The 25327-nt window shown below is 46.5% G+C and overlaps 1 protein-coding gene and 2 long non-coding RNA genes across 3 annotated transcripts in view; 2 read left to right on the top strand and 1 right to left on the bottom strand.

Moving 5' to 3' along the window:
- The window catches only part of LOC135383338 (uncharacterized), a 224306-nt gene that overhangs the window by 155544 nt on the left and 43435 nt on the right, over positions 1–25327 (top strand). Inside the window, exon 6 of the mRNA XM_064612842.1 lies at positions 24274–24391. Coding sequence (XP_064468912.1) covers positions 24274–24391 — 118 coding nt within the window. The remainder of the gene's footprint in view (positions 1–24273; positions 24392–25327) is intronic.
- Positions 3038–3791, top strand: LOC135383335 (uncharacterized). Its single transcript, XR_010419814.1, has 2 exons — positions 3038–3073; positions 3631–3791. It is a non-coding gene; the product is annotated as an uncharacterized LOC135383335 (long non-coding RNA).
- Positions 19572–20210, bottom strand: LOC135383336 (uncharacterized). The gene is made up of 3 exons (XR_010419815.1): positions 20138–20210; positions 19915–20064; positions 19572–19864 (listed from the first exon to the last, which is right to left on the bottom strand). It is a non-coding gene; the product is annotated as an uncharacterized LOC135383336 (long non-coding RNA).

A 25327-nucleotide genomic window follows, 5' to 3' on the forward strand; every position in this document is an offset into this window, starting at 1 on the left:
GTGCGTTTCATTGCACCCGTCAAATGTTTGGTGACCGTTTCCGTCACCTTCTCAGGAAGGGCATTTACCCGTACACCTTCGTCGACAGTTTCGAAACCTACAATTTGGCCGCACCACCGCCAAAGGAAGCTTTCAAAAGTGACCTGAACGACCAAGAGATCACGGACGACGACTATCAGTACGCCCTCGAGATTTTCGAATTGTTCGAATGTAAGGACCTAGGAGATTACACGCGTCTCTACGTCACGCTCGACACCTGTCAGGTGTGCGACATCGTGCTGTATTTCAGAAAGATTGCGCTAGAGACGGATGGGTTAGATACTTTACGCACCGTGTCCCTCGCCAGTTACGCGTGGAGTAGTGCTTTGAAGCTCACCAATGTCAAACTCGAGCTCATAAGCGACCAAGAGATGTACGAAACGATCGAGAAGGGAATCAGGGGAGGCATTTGTAACAGCTTCCACAGATACTGTCGGGCTAATCACGAGGGGTGCGACGATTACGACCCCCAGAAAGAAAAGACTTTTATCCAGTATCTCGACGTCAACAGTTTGTACCCGTACGCGATGACTTTCCATCTCCCAACAGGTGCTTTTGAATGGGTCGATCCTTCGAGGTGGAGCGAGATCGATTTTCTCAACATTCCTCACGATTCGGAAGTGGGTTACATCTACGTAGTAGACTTGACGTATCCCGAAGAACTGCACACGCTCACCAGGGATTTTCCCCTGGCACCCGAACACAGGTGCGTGGACGAGAACGAACTGTCCCCCTACCAGCAGCACTTGAAAGATGCGTTGGCGCTGAACACGCCTCCCACAAAAAAACTCTTGCTGACGTGTTACGACAAAGAACGCTACGTCGTTCATTATGCATTGCTCGCACTGTACGTGAGGTTGGGCATGAAAATAAAACGTGTTCACAGCATCATCTCGTTCCGGCAAGACAACTTTTTGTGAACCTTCGTGCAGAGGAACGTCGCGTTGAGGAATGCCGCGTCCACGAAATTCGAGCGACTTCTGTACAAGACCATGTCGAACAGTACGTTCGGTAAGACGATACAAAATGTGAGACGCATGAAAAAGTATGCCCTGGCCTACGACAAAGAAACCGCGCTCCGAAAAGCTAGCTCCGTCGACTGCCAGCATTTTCTCATTCTGAGTGACAAGTGCATCTTATATGAGATGAAACAGCGTCGCATCAAATGCACACACCCCCTTTACGTGGGCTTTGCCATTCTTGAGATATCCAAAGTCCGAATGTACAGCTTCATCTACGAGTTGCTCTTTTCTCGCTTGACGTGCCCAGTGCAATTGATCTATAGCGATACGGACAGCATAATTTTTTCTCTCACGTGTGAAAGCCTGGAAAAGCAGCTGATGAAGATTGAGAATGAGTTAGATATGTCTTCCTATCCACCGAACCACCCGCTTTTCAACGACGAGCACGCGAATCAGATGGGGTACTTCAAAGACGAGACGGGAGGTGGTGATATTCAAGAAGTCGTAGCCATCCGAGCGAAATGTACAGCATTCTCTTGGCTGGGACACACAAACAGATCGCGAGAGCGAAAGGAGTTAAGAAAGACGTGGTGAGGAAACACTTATTGCACGAAGTGTACCGAGATTCTCTGTTCAATGAAAAGATGGTCTCTTAGAAGCAGTGCACCATCCAGAGTATAAAGCAAACGATGTACACCATTTCGAGACTCAAGAAGAGCTTGGTCCCCTACGACGACAAGCGCTATCTCGTGGATGCCGTACACTCCTTCCCTTATGGAAGCTGCGAATACGGTAAGCTTTCCTAGTGTTTTGACGCGTATAGGATTACGATAGTGCTCTCTCTCTTTGTGCAGCAACGGAAAACCCGGAAGAGAGCCCGAGAGCGTCGTTGTCAGGCATCGAGTAACCGCGGAACAAAGAGCTGCACGCGCATGTAATCGAGAATAAAAGTTCTAGTTGAGACATGCTTCTCTCTCTCTCTCTTCCTCAGACAGGAGAAGCACGGGTCATCGTGGCAGTGTGGTAGCGGAATGGGTGTACGAAAAGAATGATCATTCCGTCATCGTGCTGGTGCAGTGACCCGTGCAATGACGACGCTGCGATGAAGATTCCCCATATCCTTTCTGTTGAGGCAAGTCAGGGAGGGTGCTGGCATCTATCAACCAACTATTTTGTACGTATTCAATAAACATGTTTCAGTGAAAGAAAACACAGAGTCTCGTCAAAGTTATTCGGACTGTTTAATGCGTTGCATGTCAATAACCAATCGGTGTTTCAATAAATCAATGACAAGGTTGACGATGTAGATTGCTTGCAAATGTCGCTGCTTCCGTAGGGCATGCTTAATATGAGCGATGGCACGCGCGAGAACGTCCACGATGTCTGCTGCGATGTAGTTGAATTCTGCGTTGGCCAAGCTCACAAATTCGCTCATCAGTCCCAGGGGTCCGTCTGGAACCGTTATACAGACGTTCTTGTAACGGGCGTAGATCCGACGCACCATCTCCTGCAGCGGCCCCGGCGAGATCTCTCCTATATTGCCAAAGCCTACCATGTCTATCACGTAGCGAAACGCAGTGATGACGAGCTCGTTGCGGGGACTTTCGCTGTTGAAACATTCCTTCTCCACTTCTTCCCAAGAAGCGTGGGTGCGGGAACAATTTTGTAACGAGTGGTAGCTGAACATCTTCACGTAGTGATGACGCGAGCGCGGTGCGCGCTGCCTTTATACAGATAAACGCGCGCGCGCAAAGAACGGAGAATGAAACCGAAACCACCCGTCGCCGCTAGGAGCGCGCGCGCGCAGCGGAGAGCCGAAACCGAAAATACCCGCGGGCGGCGCAGAGGGAGCTAGGAGCGCGCGCGCGCATGCGCGGACGGGTGGAGCAGAGGGCGCGCGCGCATCCATAGCTGCCGCTGCGCGTCGCCTCACTCAGTTTCTCTCGGGCTGTCGCGGAAGACGGACATGCGCTCCGCACGCGCGCTCAGTTTCTGGCTGGCTCTCGTAGAGAGCAGACGTGTGTTCGCCGCGCTCGCTCAGTTTCTGCCTGGAAGTTGCCGCGGGGGAAAAGGTGAGTGACTTGACGCGCTCCTTTTCTCGTATGTTTGCCGTGTTTAGCGGTGACCGCGCTCGTGTTAGGCCTTTTCTCGCATGTTTAGACTTGTTTTGCGGTGAGCAAGCCTGTTGACGCATGTTTAGCGATGTGTGCCCAGTGGTTCCCGCCTTGTGTTAGCTGCGTAGTGTTGAGGTTAGGCCTAAGCGCGCTCCTTTTCTCGTATGTTTGCCGTGTTTAGCGGTGACCAACGAGTGATTTGACCGCGCTCGTGTTAAGCCTTTTCTCGCATGTTTAGACTTGTTTTGCGGTGAGCAAGCCTTTTGTTCGTGTTGACGCATGTTTAGCGATGTGTGCCCAGTGGTTCCCGCCTTGTGTTAGCTGCATAGTGTTGTGACGTTGAGGTTAGGCCTAAGCGATCGTCCCCGTAAGCTTTTTTCCCCGATGTGTACTGTTTTCTCAGTGCTGTTTTAGCAGTAGCGGTTAGACCTTTTCTCTCGCATGCCTACACTTGTTTAGCAGTGCTGCCATTTTTACCTGCCGCTAGTATCTTGTTCTCTGTCTTTCTCCTCTAGAGCTATGATGGTGGCGCCATCTGGTGTGATGCCTTGCAACTAAGTGGCCACCTGTCGTCGATCTCTGCAACTACCCGACGTCAACAAGCGCTGGTCACCCCGGAGCCATTTCTTCGCCGCGGCATCGTTGATTTTCGAATAAATTGTTTCTCTCCACTCTATTTCTATCTTTTCATTTTATTTTCTACCTATTTTTTTATTTTTTAGCAGCTCAACTAGCCCACAACTCACACAGTGGTCTGGACACGTCCTAGATGCTCCCCAATTAGTGTAATTACTCCCTGAATTATCCTAATTACTGTGGGGGGTCCCAAATTGCTCTAATTGCTCATTAATGGCGTCCAGGCCACTGTGTGAGTTGTGGGCCAGTTGAGCTGATAATATACTACTGACCACGTGAAACTCATGTATTACGTGACACTATTACTTTCATGTATTACTTGTCTTGCAACATCTCGAGATTTCAGATGAGATAAAGCACGGAGTGCTGATTTTAGACAACCGTGTCCTCTACAGTGCATGGACTGATGAAATGACAATTTGACAGCATTTGTTACCACGGGGGAACAGCCAGGATCAGGTCGTGATAGACACGATGAAACTAGTGAGTTACAAATACGTGATCGACGGAATGTGACATTGGGGGAAGCAGGAAAAAGTCTTTCGAGGCTGTGAAGTATGTTGAGAGGGCAGGTGAAGATGGATCCTGTGCTACTCAGTGCTTTGTTATAGGCGGTAACGAAGGATAACTCATTTGGCTGCTGCCGCGGTTCACGTGAAACTAATTTATCCCGATCTAGAGATTGCACGTGGACATGCACGTGGACAGAGTAATATGTATAATGTTGTGAGGGTAATTTTGTTTTCTAAAATCGTTCGACGTTCCTTCAGCGCGTGCCTCAAAATCTCTTGGGTTAGGGCATATGCGTTTCAGACGAGTGAATTGACCAAAGGGGACACTCCTTTTCTGATTCTTAGGATGGTAGCTGTTAAAATGAAGGTAACGGCGTTTGTCAGTAGGCTTCTTGTATAGATTCGTAACAAGCTTACCAGACTGTATAGACAGTCGCTTCTAGAAAATTCACTGATGCGTGAGAAAGGTTGCACGCGAACTTGATAGCCTGATGTACAGAGTTAAAATGTTCGTAAAACGCAATTAAGGATGGTTCATCACCCGACCACACGATGAAAATGTCGTCGATGTACCTTAAGGAGACTAAAGGTCTAATCGGGAAGGATGCTAATGCTTTTTCTTCGAATTTCCTATGAAAAGATTCGCATAGTTAGGGGACACACGTGATCCCATTGCTGCGCCTTGAATTTAGACAAAATGTTTCTCGTTAAAGATAAAATTGTTATAAATGAACACCAGCTCAAGGAGCGACAGGAAAACGCGTGTCTGGAGAAGTTCAGACGGGAAAGATTCAAGAAAACTTTCACCACTTCGATTGTAACACAAACGTCGCCATGCCAGTACTGGACAGCTGTTTCGGCCTTGTTGGGCCTCATCAACAGTACGCAGGCAGGCAACGTTTGAGTGGATGGCGTCAGAAGGTCACGTAACACGTGATTCCTCCCGTCAGGGTGAGGGTGACGTGGGTCCCGTCCGGTCAGGGTGACGGGAGGAATCACGTGTTACGTGACCTTCTGACGCCATCCACTCAAACGTTGCCTGCCTGCGTACTGTTGATGAGGCCCAACAAGGCCGAAACAGCTGTCCAGTACTGGCATGGCGACGTTTGTGTTACAAACATATGTTATACGTGCAGCCAAAGAGCTCAGGCTATTTTTTTCATTTTTTTCACCACTTCGAGATCTTCATCATGTGACATGTTTGTATAAAGAGATGTAACATCCATAGTAGCCAAGATGACGTTGCTCAAGTCGCTGCCCTGCTTATTAATAGAATTGACGTTGAAAAGAAAGTCACTGGTGTGTTTTACATAGAGGGAGAAGCGGAGGAATGTGTTTAATGCAATGACCTAAAAGGGGAGAAACCTTTTTCGTGGGTGTGTTTATTCCTGATATTATAGGCCTACTAGGGTTTTTTTCTTAAAGAGGCCTACTAGGCCTTTTTCTTGTGTACCTTAAGGTGCCGATTCGGAAGGAAAACAGCGTTTATTTTATTTAGTTCATGAAAAGAAGGTGCCACATGGATTCTCTACGCGAAATTTCAATCCTGTATAAGAACGCTGTGCATTTCTGTCAACTTTTGAAGATCTGCTCCACAAGTTTCGATGACGCGACCAGCGAATGACGTCATCATAAGCCGGCAAATTACAATGATGTCATGTTCTGGAAAGAGCAGTCGTCTCTTAGCAACGACGCCGGCGTCCGCGGAGGATAACGTGGTGCAGAAGTCATGTGAGGCTTATCGAAAGAGGGGAAATGGGGAGAGATGTCGGATGATATGTCAGGTACGGAGTGCAGAAACTGAGCCCCCCGGAAGAGGCTAACGGCAACAACGTTGCCAGATGAGCGCCGGGCGCTCCGTCATAGCTTAACATGGCGTCACAGTTCTCAAAAATACAAATTAATTTTCTCTAGGTTTCGCGTCACGTAGAGCCAAAATAATTTGGAGGAATGTAAAGTGAAACAAGGAAATTTGAGTAACATAACCTTGATAGGATTCTGAAGGCACCAGATTTAGACCGTAGAGCCACTTTAATCAATAATTTAGAATAAGCCTGGAGTAGCATTTTTAAGACTAATGATGTCCGTAATGCTGCGTGGAGTATAATTGCTAGAGATCAGAGCGCTGATGTTTTGGTTAATTGTTCAACAAAATAGTGGAGTGGAGTCAGAGTCAAGAGGCTTGTAGAACCTAGCGTCACTGAGGTGCTCATTTGTGTTGCTTATGTAGCCTGAAATATTCATCAAGACAATGTCCCCGCCTTTATCAGCAGGCACAAGAAACAGTGCAGAGACAGGACGTGAATAGACAAACGAAGCGCTGACTTTCAGTCAGTATGTACCAACTTGCCCACACCGTTGCTTTGACTTCATCAGCAGGCCTGATTATGATATCATCACGAGACTTAAGATTCCGTAGTGCAATCCTGTCTTTCTTAGACAAATTAAATGATCCCCGGTTATCAAAATTGTTAAGCAGGCCTTTAATGTCATTGGATACTATACTTTAATGTAATTGTCGATCATAGGGCTAGTTTTTGGTAGGTGGATTTTGGTGGATACAGAGAGAAGGCTTCTTAAATGGTGTTACCTCGGTGCATGCACTGCAGTGACAAAATGTTTGCGAGTGCATTCGTCTGTCTAAATGTTGGAGATCATCTAGAATTTCAAATTCATCAACACCACGAGGAGTGGGGATAAAGCTCAGTCCTTTGGATAAAACTCTGATTTCAGCTTTGGTTAAAGTAACGATCGGGCTATATCAGCTACATGAAGCGTAAAATCGCGAATCCTTTTTAATAGCAAAATGCCAATCTCTGATGCCTCGCGGCTTGAGCACCTACGCAGGCTCACTACAATTATGTAGATACCCGTAGATACTCTCACAAATATCATTTTTTCATTAAAATAAAATTAAAATTAAGTAATGATAAACACACGCACAAAATTAAACGAACTTTCCATATTAATTTTCATATTTTCTCCTCCACGTTCTAGGGCCCTTTCACCGCCCTTTCACCTTTCTATTCCGCACCTGTGTCCTCACTCCGTTCCCATAGCCCCCTTTTTTATCCTTAATTCCTGGAACGTCACCTACACTCTAAAAAAAAGTAGAATTTCTATCCGAGTGGGTAGAACTGCGTTGCAACCAGAATTGTACTCAAATGCGTAGAACTGCAAGGGTAGAGACGTTTCCACTGGTATGAGTAGAATCTTTAGTACAACAGTCGTACTCAAAACAGTTGAACTGCTATTATAACATAATTATATATACTCTTTGACGAAATCTGGCTGTCGGCATCAAAGCTCGAATCCATCCATCCATCCATCCATCCATCCATTGACAGGACTGCCACTTCAGTCGCTAGGGCTCCCTAGCGGAGACAAGGCGGCGTGCTGTTATGTTACACGTGAGGTTTGTCTGCATGTGCTTCAGGATAGCACTGCGGACAATTTCGGCCACCTTGCGTTGTTTTTTGTTCAGCGTGGCCCGTACAAATACTGTAGTTCTACCCGCATGGGTAGAAAATTCTACCTTTTTTTCTTAGAGTGTACATGCGTTCTCGCTTCCTCTGTAAATCCCCTGGGCTCGCCTTATGGTGCGCTTATGGCATGTATCACCTACAGTGCAGCTCTGAAAAATCGTGGCGCAAGGAGTTCCACAAAAGGGATGACGTTCCCGGTACGGCGGTAAGGCAGGGAACACGCCGGACACAACCGGCTAGTAACGGCGCTCTACACTACAGGAGGGCAGTTGGCGCAACGGTCGCCGTTCGAAACTCTAGTGCAACAGGCACCTGAACCTGCTTATTATGAGCGTACGGCACAAAAACTCGTTGCATCGTAATTATGAGCGGGTGTTAACACGTCAAGCTCTCCTTTCATTTTTTTTCCTGAGATGCCTGCCAGCAGCACGAGCCGAACATGTAGTGCAACAACCTTATGCTCAAAAGAACAGTAACAGAGCTAAAAATATGAACCTGCACATACCAGCAACGCATAATATCAAGAATACCATACCGTGGACTAGGAGGATAAGCACCACTAACCCTCATAGCAACACACGAAAAACGTTATACTGGGTTACTGTGTCTTCATACTTTACATATTCTTTACACAGAACGCTAGAAGAGCTGCATAGATGTCGTTTTTCAACTTGAGCCTTTTGGGCGAGGTGGGCATCCGCTCGAAGAGAGTATACGAGATGAATAAATACATATAATATATTAATCAATGCTTTAGTTAGGATACTTCGAGCAAAAGCGATATAGGAGAGTGCGAGACAATCCTCGCTGGAAGCCATCCCACCTCTTAAAAATTCTGGTACGAGCACGTACTTTGAAATTTCAGTCGCCGAAACATGCTTTGTAGATGTGCCGAAACCGAAACCGCGCGTATCAGAAGCGTAGGGAGGACTGCGCTCCTTGCACCTCACAGGGCCACATGCATTGAAGCGATGGGCAGCATTGCAGCAGGTGGTGACCTGCTGGCTAGGTCAACTGCTTTGCGGCCTAGTTAGGTCTTGGTAGCCGAAGAAAATACACGCTTGAGGCGCGCGGTTGCAGCTCATTTGCACAGCAAAATTAGACGTTTTTTTTTAATTATGATATTCCAAATAACAGGTACAAGTGGACTGTGAAAGGACATGCCTCGCAAAGGAACGATATCGCTTCCAGATTTTTTAGATTTTTTGATTGCTCATCCGGATTACTCGCTTTTGCAGAAATCCCATAACTAAAGAGCTAATTAACCAGTTTTAAGTAACGGTCATGATCTGGTAATGACCGCATGGTATAACTAGGGCCTGAGGTTTTCGGGTTTTACCCGGTCCTTCCCCGATTGCCACGCTTAGTTATTCGGGTAAAACTCGATTTCTCCCCGAACCAGGGTCCTTTGTCACGCGGAGCGGAACCCCGGCGCACGACTGCGGTAGTGGAAGAAAGGGAGGGATTACCGACGGAAGGAGGTGACATCGCAGCTGTGAGGGCGAAACGCGTGGGATGCACTTTCCCCAGCGTCAAAACGTGGCGTGTACGCCATGGTCTTGTACGCGCGGTGAAGAAACGCTCGTGCACAACCACTCGAAACGCATGGGACGCGAACAGAGCGAGTGACGCGCACCAGTGTTGCTACATTCGTTGACCGCAAGCGTTCGTGCTCGAATATCAGCAGTTGCCGGATTTCAGCGCAGAGACTCCGCGCGCGTCAAAAATGCGGGTTTTCTTAGGTCACACGCACACCGAGCGCGCGTGCATCGAAAAATTGTCGGAAAAACGCTGCGACGCGAGTGGCTTCTAGCAGTTACGCATGTGTCTCGCCCGTTCCGGGTGGCTGTACCGTTCCGCGGTCGAAAGAACGCCCAGCAGCGAGCAACATGGGGGCAACTTATATAGTTCCGAAAAGAATTGAGTGAGGAGCCAAGGTAAGCCGAGCTACCGATGAATCGCTGAAGGCAACGGAATATCCAGACATTCATTCCTCGTACATTGATTCGGAAACGAAAACCAAAGCGCTTTTCATGTGAAGGCTTCTAACAGCGTCACACTAAGCGAAGTAGTACTTAAATCCATGTGCAGGTTTACATCACCATACAGATTTGAATTCCCATTCTACTCAATGCAGGTTTGAATTGCCGTAAACTAGTGATGGGACGAATCCAGAATTTTCTGAATCCCAATTCGAATCAGAATCCAAGGAATGTTCTGCGAACCCACGAATATTAGAACCTCGTATCTTTCTCCTCCATTCTTAAGAAAGAGTTTAGAGAGCTAAAAAAAGACGCTTCTACTGAAAAGTGATTTCAAGGAGAATATGATTTCTTTGTTTAATGAGAAACAAATTAAGTAATAGTTCTCTTTCAGGAGAAAACATACTCATATACTTAAATGAAATTTGTACAATAAATAAATAAATGCCCTTTATAGGGGGCTTTCATAAGTCGGCGCCATCTAGTAGGCGAACCCACTACGCTTTTGTAGCGCGCGTCCGCCATATTTTGGGCAAGGATGGAAGCGTTGCCTGTGTGCGGACAGCAAGGCTTTGTTTGAACCGCGCGCCTGGGATGATCTTTTGCCGTCCGCCGCATGGGACCTGGTCTGCTTTCTCATCGAAGCATCGCTCTTTTCATGAGTGGATCATCCATCTGCATTTGTAATTTCAGTCTGTTGTTGAGCGCCCTTCTGCAGTCAGCGTGGCGTGAGAGACGCCAAAGGAAACAAGGCGCGTGTACAAACTGTTTGGCGGCAAAAGTTCTCATGATACATAGCTTTCCAAATGACTATCGTCAGAAGCGTTCTGTTGTCATTCTCAATGGACGAACTATAAATACCTCGCATATTCGAAGGCCAAGAACATAGTAGAATATTAGGAAACATCCGCGAAAGCATGTAACAGCAGGATCCCTCGTTCAAAATACACGACGGGTTTGGAAATGTGCATAAGAAACACAATAAACCTGCAAAAATATGATATGCCGGTTCTGTAAGTCGACAGGGCGACACGGATGGAAGTTGAACCCGTATATGACACGCATAATAGCTGTTCTCTCCATACCGCGGCCAGTCGAGCCAGATGCACTCACAAAAGGCGTCGACACGTCTTTGGGAGAACCCATCTTGCATATTCGTCAAGTCTCTCGACCACTGAATATTCTCGTTTGCCATCGCTCGTTCGCTTACCATACACGGAACCACATGTACATACGACGTGCCAAAGATATGGCCGACTGTCGTCTGCTAGAAGGTTGCCAGACTGACTTTTGAAAAGGGTCTATTACTTCTTTTTAAATGCAATTTATTTAAGACGTTGTTCATCGACTACAGAAAATACGTAAATTGTCGAGCCCGCATTGTTTACATAGAATGAAGAAACAATCAAAAGCAAAGCTATGTTGCGTTCAAACTTGTTATGTAAGAGTCCCTCCCTGAACTCTTGGAGTCCAGAGCAATGTAGCGGTGGTGGTGGTGACGAAAACTGGCTCCGGAGCAGTGTAAACAAACAAGAAAACACCCGCCAGCCTTTCGGCGAAGTCCGGAAGCGCCGATTTTTAAAAGAAACAGACTAACGTGGTTGGTGGATTCGAAAGACTCGATTCACCGTTTTGGGCACTGGGATTCCGATTTTCGAATCTCGAATCCCTGCCTAGGATTCGAAGATTCACGGATTCGGTTGGCACATCCCTACCATAAAACTTTAACACAGTCCGCATTTTGTCACAGCGTTATTACTTATTGTTAAGGCAGTTTTCTTTTTACAATTGTGGCATGTGTAGTAAGCCTGATAAACGACCCAACAGCACACAATATTGGACCCATATTGACTGGGCATTGGCGATGCGGGTCTTATGTGGGACTTTTTTTTGCCAGAATTTCCCCCATATTGCAAAGTTTGAATCAATATGAGAAAAACATCGGAATATGGGCCCCACACTTACCGTATACAGCCCATATTGACTGAAATGCAGAAAATAGTACGTACCCGTGTTGGTATACCTGTACAAACTGCCCTAACAGCACGGCAAGATTGGACGGTGAAGCATGTGAAATGCCCAAGTCAATGCGTCGTTACATCCAACAACTTCCCGCAGATGATACACATTGTTTGAAACGGTCAACATATGTGGCAGGCCCACTGTAACATGCACTGCAACGCAACAACTTAACTTTCCACTTGCTGCAAACAGCCCGCATCTTGCTTCGCGATGCCAATCGGTCATAACCGACTGAGAGCGTGGTCGTTTGTGCGAATCATGCACCCTGTAACTAATGCGCATGCACGCACTCGGATCGGACGTTTCATTCGGGCGAAAATGTTGCTGGTTTCTTTAATGACAACAGAATTGCAGCAGGTGAAGAAACACAATGTTTGATAGGAAGGGATGTCTGTTCTGTAGTGCTCGGTGCATCCAAGTTACTGCAAGCAGCGTGAGTTGCTGAGGCGTATGTCGGTCACCGTCACGAAAGTATGTCGCTCCTTTGTACTCTAGGAGCAGGTTGGAAATTTTTGGTGCATACAGGTATATCTAAACTGGTATCGAAAACAAGCGAAAATACTAAATCAGACCCATCGGCAAGGCTATCATCATGAGGCGCGAGCGATCCTGGGTGTTCGTGGTAGAGGTACGATCGCAAAAAAAAAAAAAAAAAGCTACAACATGGGCATGGCTTGTGTGTGTACTAATAGATTATTCTTAATTTCAATGTAGAAAAAAAAACTTGCTGTTGCCACACTCGTGCGCATATACCAAATCATCTATCACCCGGGTACATTTCCGTATCCTGCCCCTTTGCGCATGCACGTGTCACAGTGGGCGTGTTTATCCGTGCATCTCTGTATCCGTGCAGTGCGTCCGTGCATTGTAATACGGAGTTCGTACACTTTTTGGGTTAAACAGGAAGCGACGTTCATATCTCGGAGCTGTAGACCAAGATTAACACCTGTGAACAGATGAATACAATGCATCCCCTGTTGCTGGCTCTGCGAAAAAAAAAAAAAAGAAGTCATGGAACGAGCGGCTATGATAGCGTGAATGTTTAGCAGGAATCAGCTGTGCACCAACGGTGTCATGTTTAGTTCCAATGGACCTATAATGGCTACTCATTGAATAAATGCAAACGTCTAATCACTACGTGTACGTATAGCTCTAGGTGAGAAATTGACCTTAAATGAACCATCCTAATTTCTGTGTGGTCACCACGATGCCATTCTGTTTGTAGTTGTCAAAATCTGTGATAACTGTATGGATTTCGAATTGATATGTTTCATTAAACCTGATATGATTTAGTTTTCTGTGTTCTCGTGTGGTATTGTTGCATGGGTGAGGAAAAGCGAATACAACGCAAACGAAGTGCGCGAACGTAAACGTGCCATGGCTAATTATGCACTACTTATTATTCGTACTGCTGACGTCACCTCTGACGTCATTTATTTACAATCGTAGTTGCCCGCGCAACGGATGGGTGGCGCTGACCGTCTTTGTGATGGCGTCATTCTGAAGACACAGGGGCCTATGGGAGTTACGTTACCTGTTTAGATATACCTTGGCACTATTGCGATCCCAATGAAGGCTTCTGAGGGATGTTTGGCATTGGTAGTTCCGTGGGACTGCCTGCCTACCACTAGCTGGTTCTTCTCTTCGTTTTCAGGGTGAGGAGAGTACTATTTTTGAGATGTGATGAGGGCAAGCTTTCGCTTGTCCCATCCTACAGTTGGCAATACGACTGCTTCGGTCCGTCAGCAAGATGGGAACAGCACCTGTTCTTCGGTTTTAGGGCGAAGCAGTGTTGTTTTTGTAACGCGATGTGACGTGCGTGGATGAATAAGAAAATCTACAGAAATCTACAGAATGTAAGAAGATCTTAATAAAGGAAATAAGAGGGCGAAGTGACGAGGTAAATCTAAAAACTTAGCGAAGGCTGAAAAAAACACGAAATGTGACCTGGCAACGCTAGTATTTTGACACGCGAGCGAGGCTGGGTGTTGCGAGGACAAATACAAATGTAAAGAGCTTTTTGCGATGAGATAAACTAGGTGTGTACTAATCACTTACTCGGTTATTCAATATAGGAAAAAGTACCTCTTTGCCTGCTGTATACATACATCGAAGGCGGACAGAGTACGCGAGTTTCCGCATCCTGCTGTTCTTCGGGGGCCGCGTATGCGCAGTTCCTCAAGTTTCTTCGTTTGTGCGCACGAACTGCTATACATTTTTTCTCGTGTTTTTATTGCTATATTGCCATATCGTACAAGAACACTCCAGTTACACATTTGGGGACTTGAAGGTAAGCTGAACGTGAACATAGTCAGGCTATTCCCTATGCAGGCCTGGGTAAAGGCGTGAGCCACATCCACATGGACACATAGGCGTGCTTACTGAACAGCAGAGAAGACTGTCGCTCACGGCGCCGCACAAGCGGCCCACCTTTCTACCGTTTTCTTCAGGATCTTGCCAGGTGAGCACCTGAAGCACCATTGTTGTTTCGAGAAGCACGAGTAGCTATACTTGTATATGCATGTGTGCGCGGTTATTCTCACTTACGCATACTTCAAGCGGTTAGCTTTGGATATGAGCGATGCGAACGCAGCCTGTGCGTTCCCATCGCTTCTTTGGTGTGGTCCTAGACTCCCACCTGGCTGGGCTCGCCACATCAAGCACCTTGAAACCGAAGTGCAGCGATGGCTTGCTGCCACTCAACATCTTTCTGGCTTCGGCTGGGGCTGTGATCAACGCTTCCTCTTAGCCGTTCACGCGGCCTTGGTGAGGGCGACTGTGCTTTACAGCCTTCCAGTCTTGCATATGGTTTCTACAACATCGTTAAATACCCTTCGGACCCTGTCCGCCCGAAGCCTTCGTCGCTGCCTTGGCGTTCCAAGAATGTCTGAAACGCGACAAGTCTTAGCTGAAGCTGGAGAACTCCCGGTGGGGGTCCTCCGTGAGCGGGAAACGGCTCGACCCTTCCTACGTTTCCGTGCGCAGGTTCGCCGTCACCCACTCCTCAGGGAAATTTGATACCGTCCTGAAAGTGATTTCCATCGCGTGGCGCAGAGGACACTCCACGCTCTCACCGGCTTCTCACCTGGGAGTGTCACACGGCCGAACGCCCCATGGTCTATGCCTGTGCCACCCACCTTCGCACGTGTTCCTGAACTCCAGGTCCGCAGAGCTCATGTCCCCCCTCAAGTCCTTCGAGCCCATTTTTATGCTCTCGTAGACGCGCAGTTTTCCACCTCTACCGCCGCTTACACCGATGGCGCATCTCGAAATGGCAAGTCTGCGTCAGCGTTTGTAATCCCCGACGAAGTCGTAGTTCAAGGACGTCGCCTTTGGCATTGTACATCCTCCACAGCTGCGGAACTCTACGCCATACTTTTCTTTTTGCAGCACATCGTTCTCCCCCCCCCCCCCCCGGAATTTTGGTGGTCTTTACTGACTTAACATCTGCGCTGCAAGCAATTGAAAATTCCTGCATACGAGGATCCTCCGCACCGTTGGTTATGGATGTGTTAACCGCTTACAAACTTGTCTACGAAGCAGGACATTGGCTCGTTCTCCAATGGGTTCCCGCCCCTTGCGGTGTCGAAGGCAATGAAATGGCGGATAGCGCCGCCGAAGCATCTCTCTCGTCTCGGCCGCGGCCGCGTATTGCACTGCTGAGAGGTGATCCGCGACCAATACTTCGAAGCCTTGTGACTCCACTGGCTACCCGCCAACCGACCGCTGACATACTACCCCCGCCATGCTGAGCAGAGTTGACCCAGCTCTCGCTTTCCGCATGCCAGCATATATCTCTCGTCAAGACGTCGCATTAGTTAATCGAACGCACCTCGATGTGGCCTTCACAACACAGTGGCGCTACCGCTTGAGACAAGTTAACTCTCCCCATTGCAGTCACTGCGGTGCTGCAATGGGGACAACCATAAATACTCTGAGTAAGATGTCATCTGGAATTACAGAAGTAACGATGATCATAACAACAAGTCAGCAAGGAACAATATCATTTATTGGTTAGATTATCACGGCGATTTTGATATTAGAAGTTTCTCGACTTTTAGGAATATTCTGTTGGACCGTAGAATCCGAATCGCAAAGGGGAACAGCATCTCCACCCTGTTGAAGATCTCGAGCACATGCTTCTCCATTGCCCACATTACCACCCTTCCCGCTCCGCACTCTCCGCCTCACTCAACGATCTAGACTCCCGCCCCCTCTTCCTCACAAAATTTCTTGGCCCCTGGCCGCATCCAGCTCATCAACGCTCTGCCCTCAAGGCTCTCTTCGCCTTTTCGGACGCCACAGGACTTCGATTGTAACGGGCCCATTACTGCTTGACCTCCAGTAATGGGGTAGAGTCGCCCCCGGCGATGAAACTCCCCACCCGTCATCCCGAAGTAAAGCTGTTGTTGTTGCTTTGAATATGATGCGATGCCTATTGAGCAAAAAAATAAAAAATACTGTCAAGCAATTACATGTGGCAACTACATGTGTGTGTGTGTGTGTGTGTTTGCTGGTGCATAAATGGTATTGTGTGATTTTCAACGGTGTTGCTGCGTGAACATCTGTCCGCATTGGTCAACATCAACTGAGATGATAAACACTCAAAATATTAAACACCTCCCTTTCTTTTCCTCATATTGGGCGCCCGAATTTGAACAGTGTACACCACTGCACCTCACATAGAGGCACGAGCTTGTCGCATGATTTCTTCTTCTTCTTCCCATATTTGGATTGATTCTGGAGCTCTGTGGCATGTCTGGTGGGCTCCAAGGCATGATTTCGGGCTTACTTTCATGCTTGGTTCTGATTGCATTTGGTGGTTGTACATTTGAACATGGTGTTGCAGTGAGCCTTGGGGCTTGTTGTTTCACAGTATGATGCATGCTTGGGATACCGGCCAGTTCTTGTGTAATATAGTGTATACATTTTTGTGTAACATCTACTTATAATGGGAACAATTTTACAGGTGCTAGCATGGCTTGAATTTTGTAACGTGAAACTGTTGAGCTGATCTGTTTCCTTGGCACCACGCCTTGCTCTATGCACAACCCTTTGCACAGAGTGCACTTTTGCACATAGGAAGGCTCAGGTGGGATGCTGTCCCGACACCTATGTGCTCTTCATACAGTGCTGGCATGTATGGGACCAACAAAAACATAGAAATGATCAGTATTTTCTGTGTTCTTGCCCTTATATCAGCATCACCTTAAAAGGAGTAAAACAGATGCACGCATTGTTACACAGACGTATGTTGACACCGTACAGCATAAAGCAGAAGCATTGGGGAACACAGCAGACAACATGCCATCATCACTGTGCCCAGCAGGCCCGTCCATGATGAAACTTCCCGCAGAGGGCACTGTCTTTGGCTGGTATTTGGTGAGTAGCGCCAGTACGGACCCCAGCCCCCAGTCCCAAGCTGTTATCCGTACCGTGCCGAGAGGATGAAAGAAGAAGGGTCCAGTCCAAAAGACAGTCCAACTCTACCTAAAAGACTGAAGGTGGGGTATCTAACTGCGGAAGTGCGGCCATATATTCCCAAACCTCTCAGGTTCTTTAAGTGCAACCACTATGGCCACCCTTCAGATACATATAGAGGGTCTGCGTGCTGCACCCGCTGCAGCAAGCAGGGCCATGACTCTGAACAGTGCGAAGGACCTGATCACTGCGTCAATTGCGCAGGTGACCACCCTTCGTACTCTAGGTCTTGCCCGAGGTGGAAATTCGAGAAAGAAGTAATGCACATTAAAGCAACAAAAAGGCTGAGCTACCCAGAAGCCAGGGAGAAGGCTTCTCCTTTATCTTTTCAGAAATCTTTTGCAACTGTGGTCATAGAAAAATCACGAACGATCTCATGCTCAGCACAAACATGTATCGAACACTTAGCTTTTTCTCAGACGGCAGCTTCTCCAGCAGCAGTAGCTGCAGTTTCTCAAACCTCTTCGTGGCGGCGTCTTCACAGGCGCCACCTTGGTCATAGCTAACCTTGGAGCCTAGCTCCATGGATTTTGATGACGACATGAGCTCGCAAGGCTTGGTCACGAGCGCGAGCCCCAAGTCTCAGAAAGCTCAGAAGTTAAGAAAATTCAAACGCAACCTTTGGGGGAGCAATATTTCGCTCCCCGATATATCGCCAAAAGTACTGGCTGCTGTTCGGAGAAAAGCTGCGAAGCAGCCAATAACAGGCCCAAAAAAGAAATAAGTGCTTCTCTGAGCGGCCCCCAAAAATATATAATGCTGTATAATTTTCCTTGTCGGCAGAAGTTTGCTGTACACATTTTTTTATCCTTGGTGCTGCCATAATTATGGGGGGAAAGATCCTTCAGTGGAACTGCCGTGGGCTAATTTCGAACCTTGATGATGTGAACGATCTTTTTGACAAGTACGGTGCAGCATGTTTCTGAATTCAAGAAAGATATTTAAACACAAACACACCAAATACACTGCGCATAACATTTTTCGAAAAGATCGATCAGATACACCCTGATCATCTGGGGGCTTAGCGATTGTAACACGAGGTTCTTTTCCAACGAAAGTATTTCACCTGACATACAAACTTGGAGGCTATGGCTGTGCAGATGTGTCTAGACAAAATCGTCACAATCTACCCAGCTTACCTCCCACCATCAGAAACCTACAGACAAAGACAGAAAAAAAAAAAAATTGTGCACCCAGCTTCCAAATGCTTTATTCTTCCAGGTGACTTTAATGCCCATAACCCGCTTTTGGGGCAGTGCAAGAACAGACACAAGAGGAAAAATGATAGAGAGACTTCTCTTGACGTCTTCCATATGTTAAATTATTATACTGGAAGACCCATGTACATGCGTTCATCTACTCAATCCTTCTCAGACTTAGATCTCTCTTTTTGCAGTTCATCACTGGTGCAAGACATGGAATGGACCGTAGAGGAAAACCCACTGGGGAGTGACCCCGTCCCAGTGGTGTTAACATATAATCGTGTCATCAGTCCGTCCGTCTAACGACACGTCCTCCCAACTGGAAACTCGAACACGCCGATTGGAATCAATTTTCAGAAAAATGTGATTGATCACTGATTTCTTTGCACACAATGACAATCGACGGAACTGATGACCTTGTCACCAACATAACCCTTTGGGCAGCCCAATAATTCATAGCACAAACAACTGGTAAACTGCCAAAGCGAGCTAAGCCCTCGTGGACAGTGAATGCGAGGAAACCCGCAAACTTCAAAATCGTGCGTGGAGTCGGTTTCGATGGTACCCTACATCACAAAATCTTTTATTCTTTAAAAAGGCAAGAGCGAAGGCCAGGTGGACACGTAAGCAAGCTAAACGATCCTCTTGGCAGCACTTTGTGACTTCTTTATCTTCGAACACACCCACAAAAATAGTTTGGGATAAACTTCGAAAAATCAGAGGGGAACATATTGGTCACTCTGTCCATCTATTAGAAGTAAATGGTCAAGTATGTGAAAGCCTGGAAGAACAGGCTAATGCCCTTGGGAAGCACTTTGAAAGCATTTCAAGCTCTTCTCACTATAGTAAACAGTTTCTCAAAGTTAAAAAGAGGTCTGAGAGACACAAAATTCCTGTTAGTAGTGGTGATGGGCTTATTACACTCTAAATCAGGTAACGCATATGTAACGGTTAAGTACCGCTTGGCCAAGAGGTACATTTTTTAAAAAATGTACCTCTTAAAATTAAGAGGTACATGCGCCCTCACATGCGGTACATGTAACGGATAGCGCGCAGCGATTTAGGCCTACCCGTCGGGGTGGTTCCCCTCCTCCACGATATATTAACAGCCCCAGGAAGCTACGCTGCACGATAAATATAACAAACAAATACCTTTATTCGAAAATTATATCCATTTCAGGGGTGATGCTTGTCCATCGCGAGCGTGCATTGATGCACAAACGCCGAACACACGGGGCACAACGTATATGGATGAACGATGACCACTGCGTCTCTCCTTCACCACTGCAGCTGCTCTGTGGTCACGCTTCTTTATCTCTTCCACACCTTTGGATAGCTGTTCTTCCCCAACTTCCGTTTCTTCCGCAGAACGTAACACCAACCACAGTAGACGATTGACTCACCCATTTACGACATCGCTTGACGTAACCTAGGAGAAAATACAATGTAAAAAAAAATCCAACAACCGAAATAGCTTGCCTGAAAAACATGCTTCCTTGCTTGTGTAATCCAGGTGTAAAATGCACTCTCGGCTCCTCTAATTCACGCATCAACGTTCGTGCATGAAGCACAAAGTTCATTGTCTCCGTCCCTCAGTCGTTGTGTCCAGCCTGCCGGTGATCAGGACCACTGGGAATCAGAGCGAAGATGAACGAAAATGCGTCGTGAAGACGAATAATTACTTCAGAGATATAATACGCACCTTAAATGACTTCAATCTTGAACGCGTCGAACGAATTTCTTGGAAGACCGAGCAGACTCGTCCTCGCTCCCCGACGTTTCAAAACAAACTGATTTGCAGCGGTTGCAAGAAACGAATTCTTCCCAAACATGCGATCCCTCACAGTCATGGGTTCTAGTTATTGCACTCCTTTGACAGAATGATAGTGCTGATCCATTACGGCAGTGCTGCATAAGGGAATTTATAGACTGGTATTCGGAATCACACGAAATATTTTTGCAGCGCATGGATATCGTGAGAAGGCGTTCGTACTCATGCGCCGGAAACACGCGGTACACATGGGGTACAGCTGCTATAGATCGCGCTTAAAAGGTACCTAGCCGGTACGGATGGGTCTCGGAGCCCTTGTACCGTTTGAATTTCGCAGTGGTCGCGGACTGTACCTGCTGGTTGAGGACTGCACCTCATGTGTACCGCCTGGCCCAGGTGCGGGTCCTCTTTTATGCGGTACGTATCGGGTGTCGGATTTAGAGTGTACCATTATTATTATATACGATGGGCTTATTACGAACCCTTTACTTCCATAGAGCTGTTGAGAGCGTTATCGGCTGTAAAAGCAACTGCAACAGGCCCAGACCGGGTGACATATTCTATGCTAGGTCACAAGTCCGAGGAGTAAAAAAAAATTCATCTCCTTAGATGTATTGCAAATTTACTCAAAGACAGAACAATTAGAGTTCAACTACGAACAACTCTGGCAAGTCCATTTGTGCAAGAAAATGGTGTGCCACAGGGGTCTATTTTGAGTGTCACACTATTTCTGGTAAAGATCAATTCTGTGTCCAACCGTCCATAAAGTTCTGGATGTGGACGATATACAGTTATCTAGTAGCTCCACGAACCTGAGAATATGTGAGCGACAAATACAGCTAGCAATAAATAACCTAGTGAAATGGTCTTCCGAGAACAGGTTTAAATTTTCACCAGAGAAGACAGCCTGTGTCCCATTCTCGAGAGTTAGGGGTGTGTTTCCACCACCCAGCCTCAAACTCGATGGCCACGATTTTCCTGTTTAGTGGGAACACAACTTTCTCCGGGTCATATTCGACAAAAAGCTCACATTTCTGCCTCACCTAAAAAGGTTGAAGGTTAAATGTACAACATCTCTAAATCTACTAAAAATATTGGCGCACAGGTCTTGGGGTGCAGATAGGAAAATGCTGCACAGGGTATACACTTTAACAACCCGCTCAAAACTCGATTATGACAGCATTGTGTACGGTACAGCTCGTCAGTCTGTATTGAAAATTCTAAACCCGATACACCATCAAAGGCTACGGTTGATATCAGGTGGTTTCAGAACCTCTCTGGTTGAAAGCCTTTATGGCGAAGCTAAAGAATGGTGTCTAGAAAGGCGTCGATTTTACCTTGGGGCAATGTATGCCCTCAAAGTTAAAAGTTATCATCAGCACCCTGCACTTTCTTGTATAAAACGTGCATGTTTTGAACGCCTCTTGATCAGTAGATCCAGTGTCATACCTCCGTTCAGCATGCGACTTGCAAGAGATGCTGAACAATACGGCTTTACTCCTTATAATTGTTTTGTCGTGGAATCACCTAAGGGATTTCTTCGTCGCAGTCTCTACCAGAGTACAATTGCTCACTATTAAAGTACGACAAACATGAGATCCCTACGCAGGTACTGCAACAGGAATTTGAAGACATGAAACAAAGCTTTCCGGAACACATCGAAATATATACGGACGGTTCAAAGTTCAGTACTGTAGTACACGGTGTCATCGATTGAATAATGTGGCATCAATATTTACAGCAGAGGTTTATGCAGTCACCTTTGCTTTAAATTTCATACTACAAATCCGCATAAATTCCTCTATCATATACGCAGACACTCTTTCCACTCTCCAGGTCGTAAGCAATGTACACAAACAGAAAAAGCACCTGGTACAACGAGCAATATTTGGCTAGCGTGGTGCTCAACAGGGGTTTTCGTTTGAAGTTCTGTTCGGTGCGAAGCCACATTGGTATACGTGGTAACAAGAGGGCAGATCGGGCTGCTACTGCACAGCCCTTTCTTCTGACGTTACTCCCTTCGAAATGCCGTATCAGGATCTTTGGTCAGCCTTGAATAAAGCGGTCAACCAAAAATGGCAAGAGTTTTTTTGGATCGGCAGGCAGAAAATAAACTGTTCGTAAGCTGTTCGTACATATTTGTTTAACCTGAATCATAATTTTGCACGATGCACGTGAAGAGCACGAAAATGCTTCTGGGGAGCTTAGAAACATTATTCGTTGTACGGACTGCTTTACTGAGTAATATATTGTGGCTTGGCTTACTATGCATTTTGTGCTTTGCATTGTGTTATTTTGAATGTCTCAGGTCGACTGCCATGTGCGTATACCGTATACAAGGGGCCACACACACTTGCTGCTATCTGCCCTCCCTCAGTGTCTGAGAATTGCTACCTTGAATTATTCAACACTTTTTAAAATGGTGAAGCAATCCACACAGCATTATGTCAGATGTGCTAGAAGAAGTAACCCTCCATGCCTTTTCGAGTGCGGCATTGTTGTGTTCTACGTTCACTTGTGATCTGAATGTGAAAGTTACAGGTGCCATATTGATTGTATATTGAGAGTTATTGCCTGTGGGACCATGTCATGCCAGTTGTATATATTGCATAGTGCACTCCCACAGATTGTAGACCTTGTGTTGCAGTGGTGTGTGATGGTAGACTGGACTAGCTTCTTTGAAAGCTTTCTTGTAATCTAAACTTGAGCAGGACCCCTATGCGATCATAAGTGCACCAGAAAATGTCTTGTACTGTGCATAGCCTTGTATATACTGATTGCGGAATCTGTAAACGTCAGGCTACTATACATAGACCTCTCAATGTTCGCACGAGTTGGCATATGTCACTATGAGTGATTTGTGATTAAACTTGTTACCAGTGAACTCTTACATGAAGTGTTCTCTGTCTTGTATTTCATTGCTCTCTTCAGTGGGCTTCTTCCATGATCAAAGAGGCAATCCATCGGCCTTCAAACAACTGTTCGATGTCGCGATGTATGTAAGAAAGCGAAGCGCGTGTGAGGTGAGTGGGGAAGAAAAGAAAGGAGAAAGGGAAACGGTAACGCATGTGCGTGACACGTGAACTGATGTCGACTGTGACGTCACCGTCACATGTCATGGGTGGCGTCACGATTGTAGCTGTTCGCACAACGGCTAACTGTCAAAAAGATCGCGTAGATTTGAAGACGCAGGGCCTTATGAGAGCTTCGCTGCCTTTTTACATATACTTTGGAAGTAATATCAGGGGTGGATATTATACCGGATAATTCTTTATTATTATGCGGACTCAACCTTGACGTTATCATGGAGATATTGGCGTATGATGGACAAAATGGCCTTGCCAATATAGGCAACCCATGTTGATCCAATATGGAGCCTGGTTGCACTCCCCATATTGGCAGCCCACATAGGACAAATATTGGTAATCATGCCAGCCCACTTCCGTCCAATATTGGACCTATATGGGCGTGCCGCTTGGGGATAAGCCCGATTTTTACCTGTATGATATACCAGAAATTTTACCCCGAATTCAGCCGACTTGGATGCTCGTGTTTATTATCCAACTTCCCTCCCCCACCCCCGAATTTGGCAGAAAAATATTTGCCGAAAACCTCGGAGTCTACATATAACACAACCGAAATAACGGGTAGTGTCTATGCTGCTCTCCTAGCCTTTTCATTTTGAAAAATCTATAAAAGATACAAAAGACACTCGATCTGTATAAGAAGTCCTTACGACTGGTGCAGATGTCAATATCAATGTGTAGGGCCGCAAAAGACTTACAAACAGTTCGCACACGGAATGAAGGAGAAAGCACAAACACAGCGCGTGGATGGAGTAACGACAGATGACGATTCGAGTAACGGGTAGAGCGAAACAGCAACGGACGCGAGAAGACAAGGACTGACCATTCAGCGGGACTCTGTTCAGAAATTTATGCCAGAGCGTATAAAGTAGCATACCCAGCTCGCTTTGGACTGCACTGCGTAGATTCGAAGATGGTCTACTATTCTAGAAGTTTGTAATTTTTAATCATGTTTATTTTCTTATGCGTGACTCCTTTCAGCAAAGGGTACGACATCATTGTCCTTCATACTCACATAAGCAGTTGGAACGTCACCGGAATGACCGGAACATCAGGTGCCAGCATTTGGAGAAGCACAAACCATCCATACGCTTCCATGGTAAGTATACGTTCGTGATGCGTAATGTCTGTAGCGTTTAGTATCCGTGCTGGATGTGCGAAACAAACCGATGATACGCGCACACGAGTGCTTGACCTGATAAGAAGAAGCAACTGTGGTTTACTTATTGCGTGCCGAAGATGGATTGTACGCTTAGAGCGGGGGACGTAGCGAAATTGTGATAACTTCGGGGTCTGTACAGAACGCGTACACAGACGCCTCCCTAAACGCAAATTTGCCTCTAAAGGCATTCACTTTGCAAATATGCCGCCTGCAGTTTCGACAGTACGCTTTTCCCTTCAACATTAAGCAGTGAGGGTCATTCATTTCCTCTTGCTTGCCAGGTTTTGAGGCTTCGATGATTTAGTTTTGTGTGCCGAAGCCCGGTTTCACCCACAATTAGAAAAAATAAAAAATAGCTGTCTCCCTGCTATCCCAACGAGGAGAAACGCGGCCGGTAGCAATAGTTAAAACCGCTAGGAAAATATGAACATACTATTAAATTGCACTTAATGGTTTGCAAACATGGCTCAAAAGTAGGAGCTCGACTGCAATGAGTTGTGATGTAATGCTTGAGAAGATAACCAGCTGTGGAGCTTGGCCTGAAGAAATCAGATCCACCGACCCGAATTACCTACTGTAGTCCTCCAAGTCCACTGTATCGCCGGTGTCGCGCATGCAAAAATACTCCTATAAATACTCACTCAGGCATAATGAGTGAATTATGCATAAATCACCCTAAATTTTTGCATTATATTTTGATGCCCATTGATTGAGTGATCTAAAGCATTCACATGAGAGTTTACTCCAACACGTAGACAACGACCATGAACATGAGAAAGTTCGAGGACGACCGTTTGTTCACGTCGACACGTACGCGCCACGGTGAAGGAAGACATCGCCTTCCCCTCTTGGTAGTCACGCTTGCAAGATGTG

This window comes from Ornithodoros turicata, chromosome 2 (assembly GCF_037126465.1).
Source record: "Ornithodoros turicata isolate Travis chromosome 2, ASM3712646v1, whole genome shotgun sequence".
Classification (NCBI taxonomy): Eukaryota; Metazoa; Arthropoda; class Arachnida; order Ixodida; family Argasidae; genus Ornithodoros; species Ornithodoros turicata.